The 21,081-nt window shown below is 35.5% G+C and overlaps 2 protein-coding genes across 6 annotated transcripts; both read right to left on the bottom strand.

Annotated features, from left to right (window-relative positions):
* Positions 1–955: 955 nt before the first annotated feature.
* Positions 956–8,586, bottom strand: LOC146164003 (sodium-dependent glucose transporter 1A-like). 3 transcript variants are annotated; one of them, XM_083382195.1, is made up of 9 exons: positions 8,346–8,586; positions 7,759–7,901; positions 7,400–7,542; positions 7,072–7,275; positions 6,661–6,838; positions 5,519–5,727; positions 4,869–5,052; positions 4,455–4,646; positions 956–1,971 (listed from the first exon to the last, which is right to left on the bottom strand). In XM_083382195.1, exons 1-9 carry the CDS (start codon positions 8,427–8,429, stop codon positions 1,866–1,868), a joined length of 1,443 nt encoding a protein of 480 aa, XP_083238321.1. In that variant the 5' UTR covers positions 8,430–8,586; the 3' UTR covers positions 956–1,865. The 3 variants fall into 3 exon arrangements, with proteins under 3 accessions (XP_083238321.1, XP_083238322.1, XP_083238323.1); XM_083382196.1 differs by lacking the exon at positions 7,759–7,901; XM_083382197.1 differs by lacking the exons at positions 7,400–7,542; positions 7,759–7,901.
* Positions 8,587–15,341: 6,755 nt separating this feature from the next.
* On the bottom strand, positions 15,342–20,475 carry LOC146164002 (exosome complex component RRP40-like). Of its 3 annotated transcripts, none has more exons than XM_083382169.1 (4): positions 20,396–20,475; positions 20,073–20,153; positions 18,061–18,352; positions 15,342–16,639 (listed from the first exon to the last, which is right to left on the bottom strand). In XM_083382169.1, exons 3-4 carry the CDS (start codon positions 18,349–18,351, stop codon positions 16,229–16,231), a joined length of 702 nt encoding a protein of 233 aa, XP_083238295.1. In that variant the 5' UTR covers position 18,352; positions 20,073–20,153; positions 20,396–20,475; the 3' UTR covers positions 15,342–16,228. The 3 variants fall into 3 exon arrangements, with proteins under 3 accessions (XP_083238295.1, XP_083238296.1, XP_083238294.1); XM_083382170.1 differs by having other exon boundaries at positions 20,409–20,449; XM_083382168.1 differs by lacking the exon at positions 20,396–20,475 and having other exon boundaries at positions 20,073–20,272.
* Between the last annotated feature and the right edge of the window lie 606 nt (positions 20,476–21,081).

Here is a 21,081-nt window from a genome sequence, read left to right as displayed (position 1 = left end):
AATGGTTTTTAAGTATTACGTTAACACTCAGTCAGTTGCTGCTGAAAACGGTTTGTTAGCATTGTTATTTGTGTTCGTTGCGGCGGTTAATACAATGACAAAAGCGTTCAAACTTTATGCCCCCCCCAACAATTTTCGGCTGGTCACGCCATTGATCCGGCCCTAACGCCGTGCCTGTTTGGTAGAGTCAAGAGGTTTAAAGTCGATGCAAACGAAAAACCTGAATCATTTCTTTGTCTTGGATTACCAAATATTTGCTACGATATCGATAACAACACGCACTTATTTGTCGTCGGTGCTAATGGGCTCAAAGTTCGCAAATTTATTGAAAGAAATGGCTGCTAACTCGCGCTGCAATCCTGCACACGATCATATACATTTGTAAAAGTAAACTCGAAATGATGAGGTTTGGTAATTAATTAATTTATTTGACCTTGGTTTGCAGTTAAATGAACGTTGCCTGTTGTATTTAAAAAAGATTTATTTTAGCAACGGCTGTTAAAAAACAATACTTACAAAAGTATGTAGGGTTACTCAACTATTTTTAGCAAAGGTCCGGTTACAAAAGTTTAAAATGATCTTAGGTCCGTTATAACTCTCCGTCAACAAATTACAGTTATACAAAATGTAATACGGTATAATTTACAAATGTTCTCGCTTTTGAGAATTCTGTGATGTCCGTTACTAGAGAAAGGTGTTTTCAATGAACATTCGCAATTGTTTGCTAAGAAAAAAACTCATCAAATCGCATTGCTACGTAAATATTGAGACAGATAAGGTCCGGATTCAACACTGAAACGTCCGCATTCGGACCGCGGTCCGCCAGTTGAGTAACCCTGGTGTTAAGTGTCATCACTGAAACAAAAATGGGTGGTGAGTGGTGACCAAAGGGTTTGTACTTTTGCAACGTAATGTCTTACGTTAAACGTAACTGCATTTTAGAGTTACCGATGGCGGAGTGCTTCAATAAAATGTGGCAAGCATAAAGATGATTTTTATACTTTAGGGGCATTGACTTGTATAAAAGCGTCACAAGCGTGTCAATGTTTGCTAAAAATAACAACAGAGAAAGGTCGTTAAAAGGTCATACCGATCTTTGATAAAAGTTTGATAAAGACTTTTTTTTTTCTGGGCAAAGTTTTCTTAAACTGCAACGAAACAAGAGCTGGAACAAAAAATATATATATTTATCACAGGATAACTGATACACGCTAGTGCGCAAATCAATTTATAATTATAGTGTGGCAAACATTTCTGAATCTACCATAAACCTCGAGATTAACAGTCTATAAAATATCCTTAGACATTGGACTTATTAGATGGTGGACTAGTAAGAAATGGCGTCAGTACGTTTCGACATAAAACTCGTAATGGTCACTCCATTGTTTTAAGTATAATTCTGGTGTAATTGCACAGAATTTAAAAAACAAATTTAGGCATTGAAAAGCATGTAATAAGTGGAAAAGTCGATTGCACCTTCAGTGTATATGTGTAGCTCAAATAATTTTTTTTTTTTTTTTGTGAAACGTCGATAAAAAATATTTACGACGGTAAAACTAACGCGAATGCCGTTATGCCATCAAAATGGCAACAGCTTGGTTGAACGCCAATCGTTAGTACAGCAAGTAAAATCAAGTTTTCACATGCTATTTCCTTTATGTAAAGGATTGGAACTTGCATTACATTGCATTTGTACATTGTCACGCATGCGTTAACAGGAAAGTCGCCAGTAACGATTAACGGAACGCGAAAATGAAATAGACTTCGTACGAAGCGTAAAAAAGCGAAAAATAGATTGGATATTAATGGCGAAAATGCCACCCGATCACAAAACTGGTGTAATTTTTGCGCGACAATCAGGCTTATTAAAGTTGCTCCTCGTCGTCCTTGTTTCTCGAGCTCTCGTTGAGAAGTTCCATGCTCTCGTAAAGCGTGTCCTCCTGGTCTTCGGCGTTCTTCACGGACGACAATCTAAAAGAAGATAAGCAGGTTGTGGTTTTATTGGGTGCAAAAGCGACGCCCCCCACTGAGTTGTTCATCAAGTAGTGCGAATATTAAAAAAACATATTCTTTTTTTACATATTACGTACACATTGATTTAAACAACAAATTATGCCGGAATCAGTGTGTCGATTTCGTCAGTCACATTTAAGAGCTTTATAGTGTTTTTGCTGACGAACCGATTAACCAGGCCTGTGGATTTAATTATATCTCGCGTATTGCTCTTATGAAGATGAACTACAGTTAAATGTTGTTTTTTTTACATTTTTTCGTTTAACGATAACAAAAATTTTATATCAGGTCCGCATTTGTAAATTCTTACAGTAATCCGACCATGATATAGTCAGTCCTTACGGCCCTTTATAAAAATAGTTTGATAAACCCTTTGGACAACTATGAACTATATGGTTAACAACAAAGACTGCACTTCAGAAAAGCAACACAGCGTATTCTGTAAATATTTTGACTTTAAATGATTCAACACAATTTTGACCTAACGTGGAAAAACGACCTCAACATAATGGCAGATTAAACAATTGGCAAACAGGCTGCAACAATGTGAATAATAAATTGCAAATAAACGTTTAGTAAAAAGCATGGCAATGTTATCGAAATAACAGCATTAATCCAAACCAGGGGTGGAACAGATATCCCGCGGGTCGCATGAGGCCTTTAAGGCCATTTAGTGCGCCCTCAAGACGTTTAAAAAAAAGAAAAAGTGGTCAAATTGTTTATGTTCGGTGCATTTTAAGCTACTTTAGATTTGTTTATCAAAATTCCAGTGAAATTCATCACACCAAATAAACATTATTAATAAAAGCTTGAGAAGCGCACCGCTCCGAACAAAAATCAGTCAGCAAGGTCTAAAACTTTAATACAAATATGCATTTCGCCTATAAATGGCATCATCAGTTTGTCTGTACAAATAAATAGTAAAAAATTAAAATATTAAAATATATGAAATACATCCAAGATGAACAAAGACAAAGACAATCTGCGTAAAAACCCCAACCACTACTGTAAATAAATTTTAGAACTTTTATCGTCGGCATTATGTGTTCTGTTGGAGGGCCAGATTCTGTTGTTAATACACATACAAACTAAATAAACATTTACGTATTTTTAAGACTATTACCAAGTAATGGTGCTACTAACAGTTAACTGCCGATAAATAAAACCTAAATATTAGTTACAAACTTGGCCAGCGGCTGTTTTAAAGTGAGATTACGGTCTAAAACTATTTGTATGCCAAACTTGTGGCCTTCGGGTCGCATACCGCCCTGATACACATGCGGCACGCGGATTATTTCCATTTTTTCGCCTGCGACGCATAGCTCGCTTGGATATTCAATTAACAGCTTTAGGAGTCGTTTTTGGCTTATTATTCATACAATTTTCAAAAACATAAATGCATCACAAAATTTCATTTGGGCCCAAGTTAAAGTTACATTTCAAACGTTTTTGAAATGGTGTTATTTTCGACTCTTGAAAACATTCAAATTTAAGTGAGAGCCGATGCCGCTTTATACTACTATACTATTTGTTTATAAATGCTGCTAAACGTCTGTTTCAATGTCTGCACTGTAAGCTAGGCTGGTTCAGATATAATAAATATAATTCATTATAAAACAGCTTTTGTTTCTCAGTTATCTAGGTGCGGCCCGCTGGCGTACGATTATAATCTTATATACGACCCGCAGAACGACTTGAGTTTGATCTTTTAAACCAAAGGTCGGCAACCATTTTCTAGTCGCGGGCCAAAACCAAACTCAGAAAGGTCTATGCGGGCCGCACAAAATGTTATTAAGAATTGTGTTATTAAAAATGTTAGAACAACTTTTCATCAGGTGGGCCTAGTATATTTTTTTGCACTTAAAAACGTGTTTGGAGTCAGTAAAGTGTTGGTGCAAACGCATAAAAAAATTCGAGTACACACGTCGTCATCCATACTACTAATGAAAAGTGTAATAAAACTACTTTGAAGAAACGAGATATTGGTATTAACCTTTGTGATAGTGTTATTAACGTTTTGTGTTGGGGCGCACCTGGCGAGCAAAGCGAGCGCGATTTTTTTTTGGGTATACCGGCATTTGTTTAAATTTCTTGCAAATTTTTATTACATTGCCGAAAATAAAAAAATGTTAAAAAAGATATGCCCAATATTTTTAATATGTTTTCCGTTTGTCCGCGACGCACTTGGCAGCCTTCCAGGGCGCAACGGTATAGAAGCGCTAGTCGATTTCAAAATACAGCCTTCAAACGAACGGGACGTAGAAAGATCATTGGCGCGAAGCGCGAAAATTTTTCGCACTTACATAGGTAACATAGTCAAAAAGTAGCCGGACTCGTGTATAGTTTTGTCAAAGAGGCAGCGGGCCGGGTGAATTACATTGGCGGGCCGATCCGTCCCGCGGGCCGGAGGTTGCCGACCCCTGTTTTAAACATATACGTACTGTAGTCCCTTGGTCCTTAAGCCTTTAGTGGAAGCCAATACTTGCAAAAGTATGTAAAGTGTCACAGAGCAGGCGGAACTTCCGGCGACAAAGTACATCAAGCTCATTGGTTGGGCATCGATAAACTGACCCACTACCAAGGGGCAGATCATTTCACCGACAGCGGCTCCGACAACCAAGGCACTTGCGGCTCTAGAGGATAAATATTGTGTAAATATTGAAATTTTTACACACGTTTTGGTTTATATTACCTTATTAACATGGGATTTTCATTTGAAAATTGTTAACTTTGCGCTGAAATAAATTCTTGGATTAATAAACGACAAAATACCCGAGGTGTGTTTCGGAAGACGGAAAGTAATGGAGCGCAGCAAGAATTTTAACTGACTGTACGAAAGACAACAGTGGTCTCACCTGGAATTTATGGTTATGTACTGCTCTGCCCACGTGATGCCTGTCGGGAAAATGCTGGCGATCGAAATACCATAAATAAATACGGCGAGCGAAAACATCCACGTTGCGCTTGTGGCGTACAGGGGAAAGCACAAGAACAACACGGTTGCCGTTACGGTGCCGAATAGGTCACAACGCAAAAGTCCTAAACAAACATAAAGAACTGTAAGTCACAAATGTACTAAAATTTTCGAATAGCAGTTTATGGAGTGAGAAAAACCATAATGTGACAGAGCAAACTGAAATGCCACTTTTTGTCACGATGGAAATAGCATGTCTTTGACTTTTCGAAAAATAAGGATAAAATATGATATATTTAGACTGTGTTTAAAATAATTGTATGTATATATAAAAATGTTGCATAGTCAACACTTTTTTAGACGGCAATTAAAATCTACAATTTTCTTATTTTCTTTGTTAGAAGGTTTTAAACGTTGGCATTGCGAAATATGGTAAAGCAATGGTCTTCTACATTTTACTGTCAGGTTTATATATGAATGTATTGTACTGGTACAAAAAGGGGCTAACTATCAGAAAGTTTTACTAAATATTAAAATACATATATAATCTAGAAAGTAGATACTTATTCAAATAAAAATATTAATTTTTACCAACGGGTGATAAAAACTTTGACACAAAAATAGAAGTAAAACGTCCAATTGCAAAAGATCCCCAAAATAACCCATTGATGGCCGTTGCTTCATCTTTAGAGAATTTTCTCTCGCTTTTTGTTGAAAACGTGAATACATATAATCCGAACGCCACCTCCATTCCGACATAAACAGCGAAAAACAGAAAGAGCAGAACAAGCATTTTGAACCTTAAAATAAACATTTAATGCAAGGGCGTGCAACGGTTAATTTTTTAAATACGCAAAATAACGTAGTATGTTGCTGTTTATGAGACCAGTAACGATATTCCGCTCGTCTCAGTATTGTCTTAAGAACGTGCGTATTTTAGACGTTGTATTTAAACGCATCGTTCTCCTGTATCTTATTGACATACTATTGAGACGTTTTTTTCGTAAAAGATTTGGCTTTGACGGGAAAACAAATGACCAGCAGTTTTTAGTGCCAGTAGTAAGTACGCTAAACCCCCTTAAGATGTTGGTAAAAGTTGTCTCCAACTGGAAATTGTGGTAACATTCAGGCGTTTATAGTATTTCACTTGCTTATTGCGTTGTATTTTCTATAAATGTAGGAAGTGCCAAATAAATAACACCCACTGCAATTGCAGTGCAAAATTATATACACTTTAATGTTGCGGTTCTGGATCACAAGTACCACTAAAACGTCACAGTCTGTTACTTTGCAAAAGCTGTTCGGCAATTGGCTTAGAATGTTTGCTCTTTAACCTTTTGTTAAATGCCGTTTTCGTCAGTAAATTTTTGAATACATTTGAAAACATAATTTTGTAGGATACTTGAGCTTTGTCCTTTAAACGGTAACGGTTCGAATAAGGTGCAAATTAAAGTAGGTTAATTTGCAATACACATTAGCAATAAATAAATAAACCAGCAATAAAAATTAGGATCTGTTAAACAGAGACTTCATTCGTTGAACTAATAGTAATATTTTAATAAAAAGCTAACAAGATTGAGTGATATATTTAAAAATATTGTAATCAACACAAGGAGAAGTATGATTTAAAAAACTTACAAAATAAAATCTTCAAACATTATGCAAATAAAATTCGAAAACTTATATTTGTCTTATTTTTATGTTAAAATCTACAAAAATATCTTAACTTTTACCTAAACAAAACTCCCTCATTTTTTATGGTGTCCTCTTGATGAGAAACCATCTCATTGGCTTTACTGCACCAAAGAAGTAAAAATGACAGCGCAATTACCATTGAAAGTGCAGAGGCAATAATAAAAGCATATGACACTTGTCTAAATCCATCAGGAGAAGAGGAGGCTTCATCCGTTTCTGAAAACACAGATGAATAAATTTTATTACAATATTCAGCTTAAAGAACAGTGGTTCATTAGATTTTAAGTTGCCCATGGATCTTTTGTTTAATGTTAAACCCACAGATGTTTCACCAATGGCATGCAGAATTTTTGTGATCATAAACAGCTAACTGCCATACTTAAGATATTTAAACCCTTTGTAATAAATAAGCAGTTTAAAGAAAATATGTTAATATCATAGTTTCGCACCTGTGGTGGCCATTGTTAGATTTGTTGCATTTGGTGTAGGATTAGGAGACTGCTCTATAATGGCAGAATTGTCGGAAAGATCTAGAATAAATGGCTGTGCAATAAATGGAGCAAGTGTTGCCCCAGCTGCAAATGAGAAATGCAACAATTGCATGAACGGTCCAGACTCCTCTCCCCAGATTTGCAAACACATCACATTGCCGCCTAGACAAAGGAAATATGTTACAGACTCATAAATCTATAGAAACTCACAACTATTTATTGACACACACCTCTATAAAAATAAATCGTGACTAATAACTGTTATTGGATTTCAACTGTTGTTCACCTGTGTCCAGAAACCCCATAGAGATACCAATAGTTGACATTAAAATAGCAAGAAGAACAGTAAAGTTAACCCATGGAATAAAGAATGAGCCAACTGCAGTTAGAGTAAGGGATACAAACAACATCATATTCTGATCCAGTTTGCTGAAATTTAAAAGTTAATTTTTTATGATGCTAAACATAAATAATATTTAAATTGACAGTAGGTATTTAGGTGGCATAGTGATACATGTTCATTTACATACTAAACCTAATCAGCAAGTTAAAATTAAGGAATAAGTTAGTCAACTGGTAGATTGCAAAATATATCACACTAAACTTTTGATTAAATAGTACAATATTATAAGATAACATTTTTACTTTAAAATGAGTCCACTAAGAACAGAACCACAAAGATATCCAACTGCTCTTGCTGGAAGAACAAAGGAAATTTTTTCAATTGAAATTTTTAAGTTGTGAGCCAACGTTGGCAGGGTTGGTCCAGGCAGAGCAATTGCCAAACCCTAAAATATTACATTTCTTGTTATTATCATTGTTTTTCGTTTCTTGAAATTTTTTTTTGGTTTCTTAAGATGTTCATTAGGCCAACTTTTAATTTATGCTGTTATGCATTGTCCTGATAAAAATTGCACAGCAGTGAATAAAGTACTAGTAAAAACAGGAAGTGCAACTAGAGCTTTGCATGTTTGATTGAATTTCTGGGTTGGAAACATCCCACAGTGATTTTTTAGAAAAAAGTGTTGCTATGACGTTGGCAGAGAGTGGAACTAATGATAGACCAAACTTTCTTATGTGTCACTAATACAGGTAAACATTTAAGGATGACCAACAACTTAATAAATTAATGACCACATCCCAAACGAAACTGCTGATTACATTGTTCTAACAATGATACTTTTATAATGACACACATATGCAGTTGTGCCTGGTGTAAATTGTGTACTCACCAAAGTTAGGAATCCAAGACAAAGACATATTGTTTTGCAGTATCGTAAACAGGTGTCAGATCTGTTGATATTTTTCTTTGTCATTACAATTTTTTATGGCATTAATTTTACTAATCAAAAATGGGGCGCTGATCTAGAATCCTACCACAGCGTTAAACAACTTAATAAAGCAACGCACAATATTTGAGTTAGGGAAAGGATGGTTCAAGTAGTGCTATATTTATTATTTAATAATATTGCTTTAACCTACCCAAATCCAAACGGTAACCTGCAACTTAACTCAAATATTTATGGTAAGATTGTAGACCAGCGCCAAACATGGTGGTTTGCAAGGCAACGGTAAGCTTGACCCTGCCTGGAAATGCTCTTATTATTTACGAAAAAATTATTATCAACGTTTGACAGCTAAAAAGAATAATAACCTTGTAACACATAAAAATTTTACTATTTTACAATATATAGTATTTTTGACCGTTGTATCATTTAGTAAAGAAACAAAACAATGTTTACTGTTTACCATTAAAGGTTCCGTGTATTTTAATTTCTATTGTTTTAAAACCGCATACCATAACGGCCCGTTTACACTTCAGCTGCAATTAGCTGAGCAAAGCGTAATTTGCATTTAAATTCTATTGTGGCGAGCGTTTCACGCTTTGCAAAACTAAAGCCCCGTATAGCTATAAAAAACGTTACGTTTTGTAGCGATTTTTACGCCCAGCTCAGCTCAGCGCAGCTGTAGTGAAAGTAATTTCATGTCCAGCTCACCTCAGTTCAGCCAACGCCTACATATAATACAGACTTTGGTTCAGTTAATACAGGCGTTGGTTTATAATACAGGCGTTGGTTGAGTTATTTAAAAATTCCCTAAGGCTGAAGTCAAGTCTTTTGCAAAAAATAACGAATCCTAGTCTGAGTCATCAGTTTCCAAGGCCAGTCCCAATCAAGTTGTTAGAGCAAGTCATCATTGACATAAAAATAAAATCTAAACCTTTCAATTTGTTAAACAAGTCGAATTATAATCAATAACTCAATTAAAAAATAACAAAAACGTAAGTCAATTTACAAAAAAAAAATTATCAAATTTTATTGATGAAAACACTTTTTTCATCATAAGTTAAAAACAGTTAGGTACTTAAGTTCGGTCATTGACTTAGGCTAATTTATCACAAAGCTGAAGCGTCAAACATGTAGGCGATATCCTAGCGGTGCGCGAGCGAAGCTAGCGCTATTTTTTTAATTTGACCGGTGTTTTTCTAAAAATGCTTTTATGTTTATATTTATTGGTCTCATAGTTTAGGGCTACCATATTTTTAGCACCCAAAAAGAAGACATTGTTTTGCCGGCAAGTGTAAAACGAAAGTAGAAATGTTACGTTTGAGTGTAATGATGTTTTATGCTGATTTTCAGAATGTTTGGTTGTTTTGGGATTCTCGGATTAATTTTCGATGGGAACTTTGTGTTGCTGGCCAACTTGATCGCAAATATTAATCTATTTGTTGCGAGCGCGATGGTTTTGCTGTTAGCGGCTACGAGAGTTAAAAGTGACGATTTAAAATCCTACGTTTTAAAGTATATAATCACACATCTTTGGTTTATTAATGGGCCTTTTTACATGTGAGGTTCGGTTGCAATTTTTCAGGCACAATGTTGCAATAACAATCAAAGAGGTAGGGCTGGTAGGGCAATTTGTTGGAAAACCTTTTTTAAACCAGCAATTCAGCATGATTTATGGCTACAGTATTTTTTTTTTAAATTAATACAACGTCTTGCCTAAAAGTCTTGTTGAAAATATAAGCAACTGACTCGAAGTGCGAAAAAAGGACATTTGGGAATTTTTAAGCGTCCTCGGAGGACCATTCACTTTTCTTGAGAAAATAGGACAAATCCTCCTAAAAGTGGACATATGGTAGGCCTATCATAGTTGCTTTATGTTTAAATAACCGTAAGATAAATTGGCTGACCGAACAAGAATAAAAATGTTATATATGTTTTTTATTTAGAATGTTTTTCAACCTACCCGCCGCGCACCAGACAACGTTCGCGACGCACCGGTTAATATCAAGGCGCTGGCCTAAACTATCGGGTTTTGAATATAATAAGTAGCAAGTAGTATTAGATCACTACCTTGGGTAGTATACGGCTATACGCAGTGGTGTTAACAAAATATTAGGAGAATGACGACATTGGAGAAACGCTTTCGAGAAGCGAAAAAGAACCGATTTTTGGCCAACTTCCTAGTGTAGGCCTAATTAAATTAATAATAAAATCACTTTACGTAGGGTTCCAACTTGTGATTAGTTTTAACGAAACTAGCTGTAAGCAGCATATACTAAAGCTAAAAAAAAAGTATTATCCAATCCATTTGAATTTCTATTACCCGTATATATAATATAATAACCTTAAAAAAGTGTTAGGTGAGTCAGTTGATAGGTAGTTAAAATCACACCGCTGGGTGACGATCCTAAATATTTATAACCACGAGTTGTGGATACACAAGACTAAGCAAAAAGTAGGCTTTGGTGTCAACTTATACTATTGCGAATTCGCATGGCAATTGTCTGATTAATCATTTATTCCAAACGGGTTTCATAACGCTTGAAAACGTAATAGCTCAGTCCTGAAACTACAGATTAAACTTACATAAACAGCATAATGTATTTTCTTCATGGCTGGTGAGTAGTAATATGTGTTATAGTATTTTTTAGGACTATGGTATGCGGTTATAAAAAAAAAAAACTTTACAAACTTAATGTTTATTATTTAAATGGTACATTCCCCGTTAGGGAACAAGTATTATCTGCGTCTCTTTCATTCCTTTAGGTTAGTGCAGTAGTTATTTATCAATAATTCTACGTCTTTGTTATGTAGCCTAATTGCGTTAATTAAACCCGCCTACAAAGCAACGTGCAGTTGCCGTAGTCGACAACAGACCATTTTCTATTTAACGCAGTCGTTTCTCGTGTTCACTTCGAGATCGTCGAAACACACAACTATTCCATTACAAAAGTTTTACGCGGTACATCTAAAGTATACAGGATCGCAAGGATCGCAAGAATCGCAAGGATCGCTAGGATCGCTAGGATCGCGAGGATCGCGAGGATCGCGAGGATCGCGAGGATCGCAAGGATCGCAAGGAACGCAAGGATCGCAAGGAACGCAAGGATCGCAAGGATCGCTAGGATCGCTAGGATCGCAAGGATCGCAAGGATCGCAAGGATCGCTAGGATCGCAAGGATCGCAAGGATCGCAAGGATCGCTAGGATCGCAAGGATCGCTAGGATCGCTAGGATCGCTAGGATCGCAAGGATCGCTGGTAGGAAGAGGTGTCCACTTTTCTGCCAAGCATCGTTAAAATAGCAGTAACAAACGGGTCTTCTGCAGGGAACCAAATGTCGAATGCGTTTAAAAAAACGGTTGTTCGGGTAGTAAGCCTTTATCGGCAGCAATATTCCTATGACCGTAATTTCCGTTGTGCACCGTCTAAAAACAGACAAAATTATAAATATGTGTAGAAAAGTAAAATGGACACTTCCGGCGCAATTTTTTTTGGTGTTTAAAAGTGTATTTCGGATTGGAAGTGATAGTATATTCGGGTTGGAAGTGATAGTTGTGGGTGTTATTTGGGGTTAGATAAAATGTTGTTAAGGCCTTATTTAGATCTAATTCTGATTTCGTCATTATTACGATTATTAGGTATTAGTCCTATTTACGCCTTATTCCTATCTGTCTTTTATTCCGAAGTTGATGCTGTTCTTATTTTGGTTTCAAGGCTGGAGTCTCTTTAAAGATATGCAACTATAAAGCCTATATAATAGAAAATTGCAAGCAATTTCAGAGAAATACGGTACACCTAAAAAATGTCGCGACCGCTTCGCTCGCGTACACCGCCAAATGTCTCTAGGTGCACCCCAAGTAAAAAGGTTAAGAAACACTAGTGTAGGTTAATAACAAATATTCTTCTTTTTTGATATTTTTACAGTAGTTCTTGATTTCTAACACATTTAAAAAACATACGGTATTCAAAAATATTGGACATACATTTTTAATTTTTATTTTTGAAATGTAACAAAAACTTACAAGAAATTTGAAAGAAATGCCGGTATAACCTCCAAAAAATCGCACTCGCTTTGCTCGCCAGGTGCGCCCGGAGTTAAATAGGTTAACAAACACCGAACTAGATTAACCATTTAGGTTATCGCGTTTTCTCAAAGTGTTTTTACACTTTTCAATATGAATAACGACATGTGGATTTGAGTTTTAAACCAAACAAACACGTTTTGTCCCGCTCTGCGCCAATACTTTACTGCCTCTTAAAAGTAAATAAGCACGTTTTTAAGTGCAAAAAATATCCAAGGCCCGCCTGATTTACAGTTGTTCTAACATTTTAATAACATAATTCTTAGATAACATTTTGTGCGGCCCGCAGAGACCTTTCTGAGTTTGGTTTTAGCACGCGACTAGCAAAAGGTTGCCGACCCCTGTTGTACAGTATGTGAACCCTTCCAAATAAAATTGCCGCAGTTATTCACAACCGTGGTCCAAAAAAGTTTGGGAAACCCTGAGTTTTATAATGATTGGCTAGGTCAGTGGTTCTCAACCTTTAATGCTTCGTGGCCCCCTTTGAAAGGCTCTCGACCCTCGTGGCCCCCCTGCGTAAACAAAAACACCAAGCATTGTGTTTAAATTCTTTTCACATGTTTTACTTCTTAACTTAATAACAAATAAAGCCATTAATCACCGAATAAATGCACTTACTTTCTAAAAATTTACTTCAATTAAAATTAACTTAGTTAGTCATTACAAATCTAGTTCTTCGACGCCGACAAGGTATTTTTTATATTCGGATCTGCTTTGAGCCAAGCGATGACACTACATTCGTCGAGATGATTACTCGATTTAAGTTTTATAAATCCGTTACTATTACCTTATACTTTTTATAAGCTAAACATAAACCGCTGAATGTTGTCCTAAAATTTTGAATACCACGGTATAGGTTACTTTATACGTTTTACGATGAAATGTTTCTTTTGCAACTGAACGCCCTTAAAAGAAATTGCAAACCGTTGCACCCTCACACACTAGTTTCTCGCCTAACGTCATTCGTCCACTTAATGATTATAGGTGAAGGGTATTGGTAATAATTGGCCGCCCGAAAAGCGATCCTAGCAATCACAGCGATCCTAGCGATCCTAGCTATCCTAGCGATCCTTGCGATCCTTGCGATCCTTGCGATCCTAGCGATCCTTGCGATCCTAGCGATCCTATAGCGATCCTTGCGATCCTTGCGATTCTTGCGATCCTTGCGATCTTGCGATCCTTGCCATCCTTGCGATCCTTGCGATCCTTGCGATCCTAGCGATCCTTGCGATCCTTGCGATCCTAGCGATCCTTGCGATCCTTGCGATCATTGTGAACCTTGCGATCCTTGCGATCTTGCGATCCTTGCGATCTTGCGATCCTTGCGATCCTAGCGATCCTTGTGATTCTAGCGATCCTTGCGATCCTTGCGATCTTTGCGATCCTAGCGATCCTTGCGATCCTTGCGATCCTTGCGATCATTGTGAACCTTGCGATCCTTGCGATCTTGCGATCCTTGCGATCTTGCGATCCTTGCGATCCTTGCGATCCTTGTGATCCTAGCGATCCTTGCGATCCTTGCGATCTTTGCGATCCTTGCGATTCTTGCGGTCCTTGCGATCCTAGCGGTCCTTGCGATCCTTGCGATCCTAGCGATCCTTGCGATCATTGTGATCCTTGCGATCCTGTATATTTTAGATGCACCCGTTTTACGACATATTTTACTGCGCTGTGAGCAGTGGTGGATCCAAGGGGTTTACGTGGCCATCCCCACAAACTGTATTTTTTGCCTATTTTAACTAAGTAAAAGCAAAAATTTTCGTCCCCTGCGAGAATTTAATTATGTTTCTACCAAAGAGTTTATATGTTATAATCTCTTTCGTTTCCACAATGTCTTAGCCTATTTTGATAAAATAATTTTAGCTTAAAGGTGTCGAGCATTCCATCGCATCGTCGAAAATAAAAGTTTGAGCAACTTAAATTCCGTTTGCGCAAATCGATAACATCGTTGAAGCGTTTGTTTCGAAAGTAACACTTGTCAAATATAAAACTTTAACACAGTAAACGAACTGTGTGGTGTTCATAAGGTTATTTGTTATTACTCTTAAGGTGAGATTAACGTCATTGTGACATCACCTAAATAAATCGCGCAAATAAAAAAATAAGGGGCGTCGTTCTAAAAAAAATAATTCGCTTATACGGACAACTTTTTGATCCGATTTAGGCAAAACAAACGTAATTGAGATTCTTTTTTTTGCATTTACGTAGTTGAAATATACTAGAAATACAATTTGGGGCCATGGCCACGTGTCCCCACTTGATCTGCTCCATGTACCCGTACGTAAAGCCTTTTCAATTTTCTGCCGAAACGTAAATGTCACGTCTACCTAGTTCGTTCTACAATAGAAAAAGTTTTTTTTTTTAATTATGAGTTTGATTATAATTAGTTTAACCTAATAACATGGTATCGATTTGCTAGTAACGTTTATATGTATTTGACAAATCGTAAGTCTAATGTTTGTATAGCAATACTTTAAACTGAGTTGGGCTAAACAGCAATGTTGTGGGCCATTGACCCCGAAGCTGTTTGGCAGCAGAAAAACCACTCAAAATGTTTGCTCATAGCGCAGAATAGCTGACGGTGTGGTTACTTGTTAAAGTTGGAAAAGTTTTTCTAACGATGCAATGCCCATCCCTTTCTACAATTTGAGAGAAACTGATTCCAGCAATAACTGTCACAAAATAAAACTTAAAATAAATAAAATAAACACTACAAAAGCCCTGAAATAATACCCCCGTTAAACAACCGCATTTATATACAACAACCGCAGTTTGGTTTTATTATATCGTGGGTCTTAATACAATGGTAAGTTCAATCTGGCTAAAAGTTTAAGCTAAATTCTCGTTTTTATGTGAATGTATGTATTTTGGACGTTAATACGCAAAAAAGCATTTACAACGTCAAATGGAAAAAACATTGCGTTAACGAAGTAAAAGAAGGGAATATATAGTTTTGAGGAGGCATGATCGTATGCCACTGAAAACCGCAGCATGTACCATTACTTAACTTTAGTTTCCTGCATACTTTTAACAGATGTTTCTTCGCACGCCCAGAGTTGATATATTTTATGTATCCTGTTTTGCAGTTGAAAAACGCCCAACGTAAATCAACAGCATTAATACATCTGGTGCAGTATCATTGCATAACTTACATCCCTATTTAAAATAAAGTAGCGACAAATTCAAATTAAAGCTGTTAGTGAGTTTTAGACATCTTAACAGGTTTACATTAGGGATGCAAAATGATCAAATGTTTTAGTGCGATGGTAATGTTTTCAGAGTACTATTGCTTTAGGAAGCCTTTTTATCTTAGATATTTAATGTAATATTTTTCCAGTTGTTCTTCTTTTTAAAGTAGATAACTTTACGTTTAGTCGCAAAACAGGAAAGAATGCACAATTTAATATGGTATCGGAAACACAGTTTTTTACTTAAAATAGCAAAAGGCGAGATATATTTGAATTACTTTTAAACTGGACAAAATGTATAACACAGAGAGGTTTCTACAACTAATTTAAATAGCACTTAAAATTTTTAATCGAAACGACTGACTTGAAGTTAATTTAAAAGTCAAATAATTTGGATGACACGTTATCGCATGCAACTGTAGGCAGCAATGTTTAACAAGAATAGGGCAATAAAGTGAAAATACAAGCTAAGATACAGTTTTATTTTTGATATCACAAAGAATGTCTTGGTAAAAACAAAAGAACTAAGATTAAAATATCAATGTTTGACAAAAATATTTACATAAAACTTTCTTGTAAAACGTTAAGGATTTGTTCGTTAGTTAAATATTCTGCACTCTTTATCAAGTTCATTAGCGTTATGGTGTGCAACGTTGATTTGCAGAACACAGCAATTTTACCATTTAAGCCAACAATGATTTCAAAAGCTAACCTGGAGCCCAACTCTGGCAACAAAACACAATCAGGGCACAGAATTTTACGCACAAGGTTTAGTGATGTCTGAAAAAAGCAACCAGTGTCAGTAATGACGCCCAGGCCATTGGCCTTTCCATTAGAGTCAACACAAGATATCTCTGGTTCCATGTGCTTGTTGGCTGAGGTCAGTCTGGCAAATACAACGTCGCCGTTCACAATGTTTGGTTTGTTTCTTTTAGATGCTCCCTCGAACGAAAGGCTGTTTAGCAGAGCCTAAACAAATAAGATTATAACCTTATATAACAGAGTGTTGCTCTTCCAGCAGTATATATATATACTGCTGGAAGAGCAACACTCCATTATATATTATGCCTGGCAGCAATAACTTATTTCATTATAACCTTATGATATACCCAAATTCTAATTTTTTTCAAGTGTTCATCAAGAATCGCCTAACATATTACGAAGCAAGATCAAGTAATGTGGTTTCTGTTCGTAAAGTTTTTAAGTTTTTTATCAAGTTTCCTTAAAAAATAATTGTCTTTGATCCAAATGGCAGTAGCGCTAGGTTGTATAGAAATGTTGAAAATACCATAAAGCTTTTTGCCTTGTGTCGTAATTATTTTCGCATCGCTTACCCACACTGATCTTAGTCAATGTGAAGGCTGATGTCTGACTGGCCTATCACATGAAAAGCTTAGCGCCAAACACTTTTGTTTCCTGAAACATGTACATTGTACACCGCCGCATAAGATACTTTTAACGGTCGCAGGTTGGTCAGCCTTGGTTCAGTTAGGCTTATTGGTAAATTCTGATGATGTTTAAGTTTAATGAGAAACAGAAACAACTATTACAACCAATATTACCTTGCTGCAAATACCACACTGTGTTTTATCGCCATAAGATCTGCGATTTGGATGCAACATTGACTCACTTTTTATAACTGACTGCTCAAGCCTTTATTCATCTCACGACAATGTGAATAACAATTAGGCAATTGATTTTTTAAATTATAATCACATAAATTTTCAGAGGATAATAGTATATTTACAGTTTATGGAGTTTAGATACAAAACAGGATGATTGTGAGACCTCAATAGAGAAATTAAAACAAGGGCATCGGAAGCACAGTTTAAGAACATTTTAACTCTTATCGGGAATGCGGATACTCGTTAGCCACAGCCAAGTTCAGAGATTTCGCAATTTCCTAGCATTATTGTGGTAAAAAAGATTGTAAAATGTGTTGCCATTGGACAAATGTGCTATCGGGTTACTCAAAGCAAAATGATGCTCATTACAGGATATAATTTGACTGTTTAACAGATTATTTTGGAACCAAGTACAACAAAATGGCCTTCTAATAAATCTAAAAAAAAATTGTAAACAGTTCATCCTGCTGCTAATCTATTATGACTATGAGTTTTTATTACAATATTTATATGGTAGAATTACTAGATCCATAATTAATTTAAAATTAGTTTCTCCTGTCACTTAGGGGTATATTAAAACTAATCTCATTTCTTCCACATAAAAAAAGTAATTAAATAAATAAATAAATAAAATATACTTGGATTAAATATTCTTGATTCGCAATTCCATATTAAAAACCTCCTATTCTTCCGTATTCAACTTTGAACATACACACTTAATCACCAGTCATATATATATATATATACCAATACCAACAATGTTACCTGGTCGCTTGAACCAATGTCTACTTTGTAAAAATCCCCTTGCTTTCCGGTGACAACTCCGAGCACATTTTCACCTTTGCAGGGAATGTAGCGCTTCTGGTGGCAATCAACCCAAAAAGTACCTGGTTCCTTGAACCTTAGAATCCCTGATTTATTGCTGATGACATCTTCATTTGACTCGCATAGTCCTGGTCCAAGTTTAACAACAGAACCTTTTGACCAGTCTTTAACAAGAGACGTAATCTCGTCACCAGGCAAAACAACAACTCGCTCATCAGGATTGTGAACCATTCTATAAAATGCAGGTTGTTATTAGTTTGTATTATGCACTGTAACGCGGTATTGAGCTTCACAATTCAAAATACAGAACCTAACGATTATTTTTAAATTTAAAGTTTGATATGTGGCTATAAATTTAGTTTGCAACTCAAAAGTATGTTATTGTATTACGCCTGAGCTCTAAAATATATTTTTTCGTAAAGTATATAGCTATTCAAAAACTAAATCACAAGCAACTTAGGCGACGCTCGCGCTTGGTTTATATAAGGCAAGGTGGTGTTTCTGTGTGCTTAGAATGGCATATTTGCACATTTATGGTACATAATCATAAAAATTAATAACTGGGGATAATTTAATAATATCCAACCAACACGAACCCATACGCTAACCTAAACCTTAACCTAAAGAACTTGAGTTGATATCAAAATTATTCCAACTCAGGGGATTAAGCCCGAACCTCGGGTGGGCCAAACAGCAAAGCCAAACAGCAAGTAATATCTACAACATAATAAGACCGAAAATTATCGCAATAAGACCTTTTTAAAACCTGTCAGAAAAAGTCTTAAATTCAACGAAATACGACCTAAATAACATCTAAAACAGTAGAAAGAGGTTATGGTATGATCAGGGACCATCAGTTTGACAGCGGCTATTTGGTATATACATTTGTCTTCCCTGAAATGGCACTGCTTTTTGGGGGTTTGGGGTAAAAAATAGGTAGAGTAAAGATTTTGGTTATGCTTAAAATCTTAAAGGGAGTTAGTGATGAACTTAGGAACCATGGGTTTGTGGTTAGTGATGAAGTTAAGAGTGGATTTGTCCTTATTCTGGTCGTTAAGGTTTTATTTAGACAAGTTCAAGTCATATTTTTAATTTAGACTTTATGCCTGCTTTTTCGTATTATTCCAAACTGTGTACAATTTGTAGGTGTAATTTCACTGTTCTTGCTGGAGTTCGGCATACTGAATATTTAGTCCAGGGTTTAGCATTGTCTATTTGTCTTTCATACACATGCTTTAAAATCATGCAATAAATCAAAAGAAATACACAAAACTGGGAAATTAAATTTAATAATATAAAGCTGGATCCATCAAATCTCAATTGTTTGGGCTACGACTAACCTATTACTGAAAATATTGTGCTGTATTTACAAAAAATTATATACGCTAGATGAATACCATTTAAACAGTAAATCTTTTTTTTTATTTGTTTTAAATAATTTTTCAAACCCGGTATCAAACTTTTTTTTTGTTCCACAATCTACATATATCTGTGTACCAAACTACAGTTTTTTAGGTATTGTCCACGACTTTAGCAACAAATTGTGCTGTAATTTTTGCAGATGAGTGGACAGTAGTGCAAGTGTTAAAGTTTGGTACACAGGCCAGCCATGAAAGTAGCCACTTACTTTTTGTTTTGTTTACTTAAAAAAAAAATAAAACCAACATCAACAAAAATACAAAATTTTGGGACTACAATCGTCCTTGAACTATTCTTTAGGTTAAAAAGTTGTCAATATGCAAAAAATTTATTTTGAATACTCTAAATTTTGTCAGGCAGGATAAAACAACATTAAAACTGACATAAAAACTTTGAACGAATAAGTATTGTACATTAAATATATACATTGAAATAGTTTGAATTGAATTATGTACCTATAAATACTGTAATTAATACATTAAACCACATTTAATAGTATTTCTGTTGTAAATCATATTTTTTTAAACAAATACCTTTTCAGGTGATCAGTTACTCTTTGTTGTTTTTAGAATTTTTTTCTTGGAAGCTTTTGAATCAGGAGAACTTGTCAGTTCCTGTATGAAACGGATTCTTTTCAAAAATACTTTCCAAACAATAAACCACAGAAGTCCAATAAAGATTATAACAACTGTAATACTGCCAACTATAAGGCCAATGAACACAGCAATGTCTAACAACATATCTTTAAAATAAATATAATAGTCAAATTAACCTCTGAACCACCAAGCTGTAAGGTTGGATAACGGCATTACGTTGCATTTTAGGTGTAAATTTAAAAAATGCGTTATCACAGTACCTGTACTCCTTACTTTAATATACGTTACAACAACGAACAACAAAGGCACGTTTTGATCCGTCTTGACAGTATCACGTGATATACCGTAGAATTCGTAGCATCATCGAAATAGTGCTGTATCATAGAATTTGACGCACGTTGGTTTTGCATTGAGGAATTAATTCTTTGCCGAAAAATTATTTTTGTATATTTTTATAATTTTTTACTACCGCTTACCGTAGCGTTTGCTATAGTACAGAAAATCTAAATTGCTTTTTAGATTAAATGACGTAGGACTCAGGTAAGTCCTTAAACAAATTAGTTGAATTCTAAGTATTCCAAAAGGCAGAAAGTCAAGTCTGTTTTGAAGCAATCTGGTCATGAAAAAAAAAGTTTAAACTTGTAAAATTTGTAAACGCGTTAAATTCTAAACGATAATTTCTGATAGCAAACACACAAAAAAAAACTAATAGGAAGTTAACATTTATTATATTTGATATTTGGCCTAATTACCAAACTTATTTAAAATTATTCCAATTAAAGACAATTTCTCACCATCTTACGATTTTGAAATTAAGGTCCAAACGTCCAAGTATATCTATTGCAAGGAGACGTTGTTTGGTGGCGATTCATTCAGACTGGCCAAAAACCATACAACTGTAGCGACTCTGAATTCTCTCTCTTGTGGTGTCTTTCACGATATTCCT

The sequence above is a fragment of the Ascidiella aspersa genome, chromosome 2, assembly GCF_963924565.1.
Source record: "Ascidiella aspersa chromosome 2, kaAscAspe10.2, whole genome shotgun sequence".
NCBI classification, from domain to species: Eukaryota; Metazoa; Chordata; class Ascidiacea; order Phlebobranchia; family Ascidiidae; genus Ascidiella; species Ascidiella aspersa.
The sequence above is the reverse complement of the archived record's forward strand: the minus strand, read 5'-3'. Positions and strand labels throughout refer to the sequence as shown.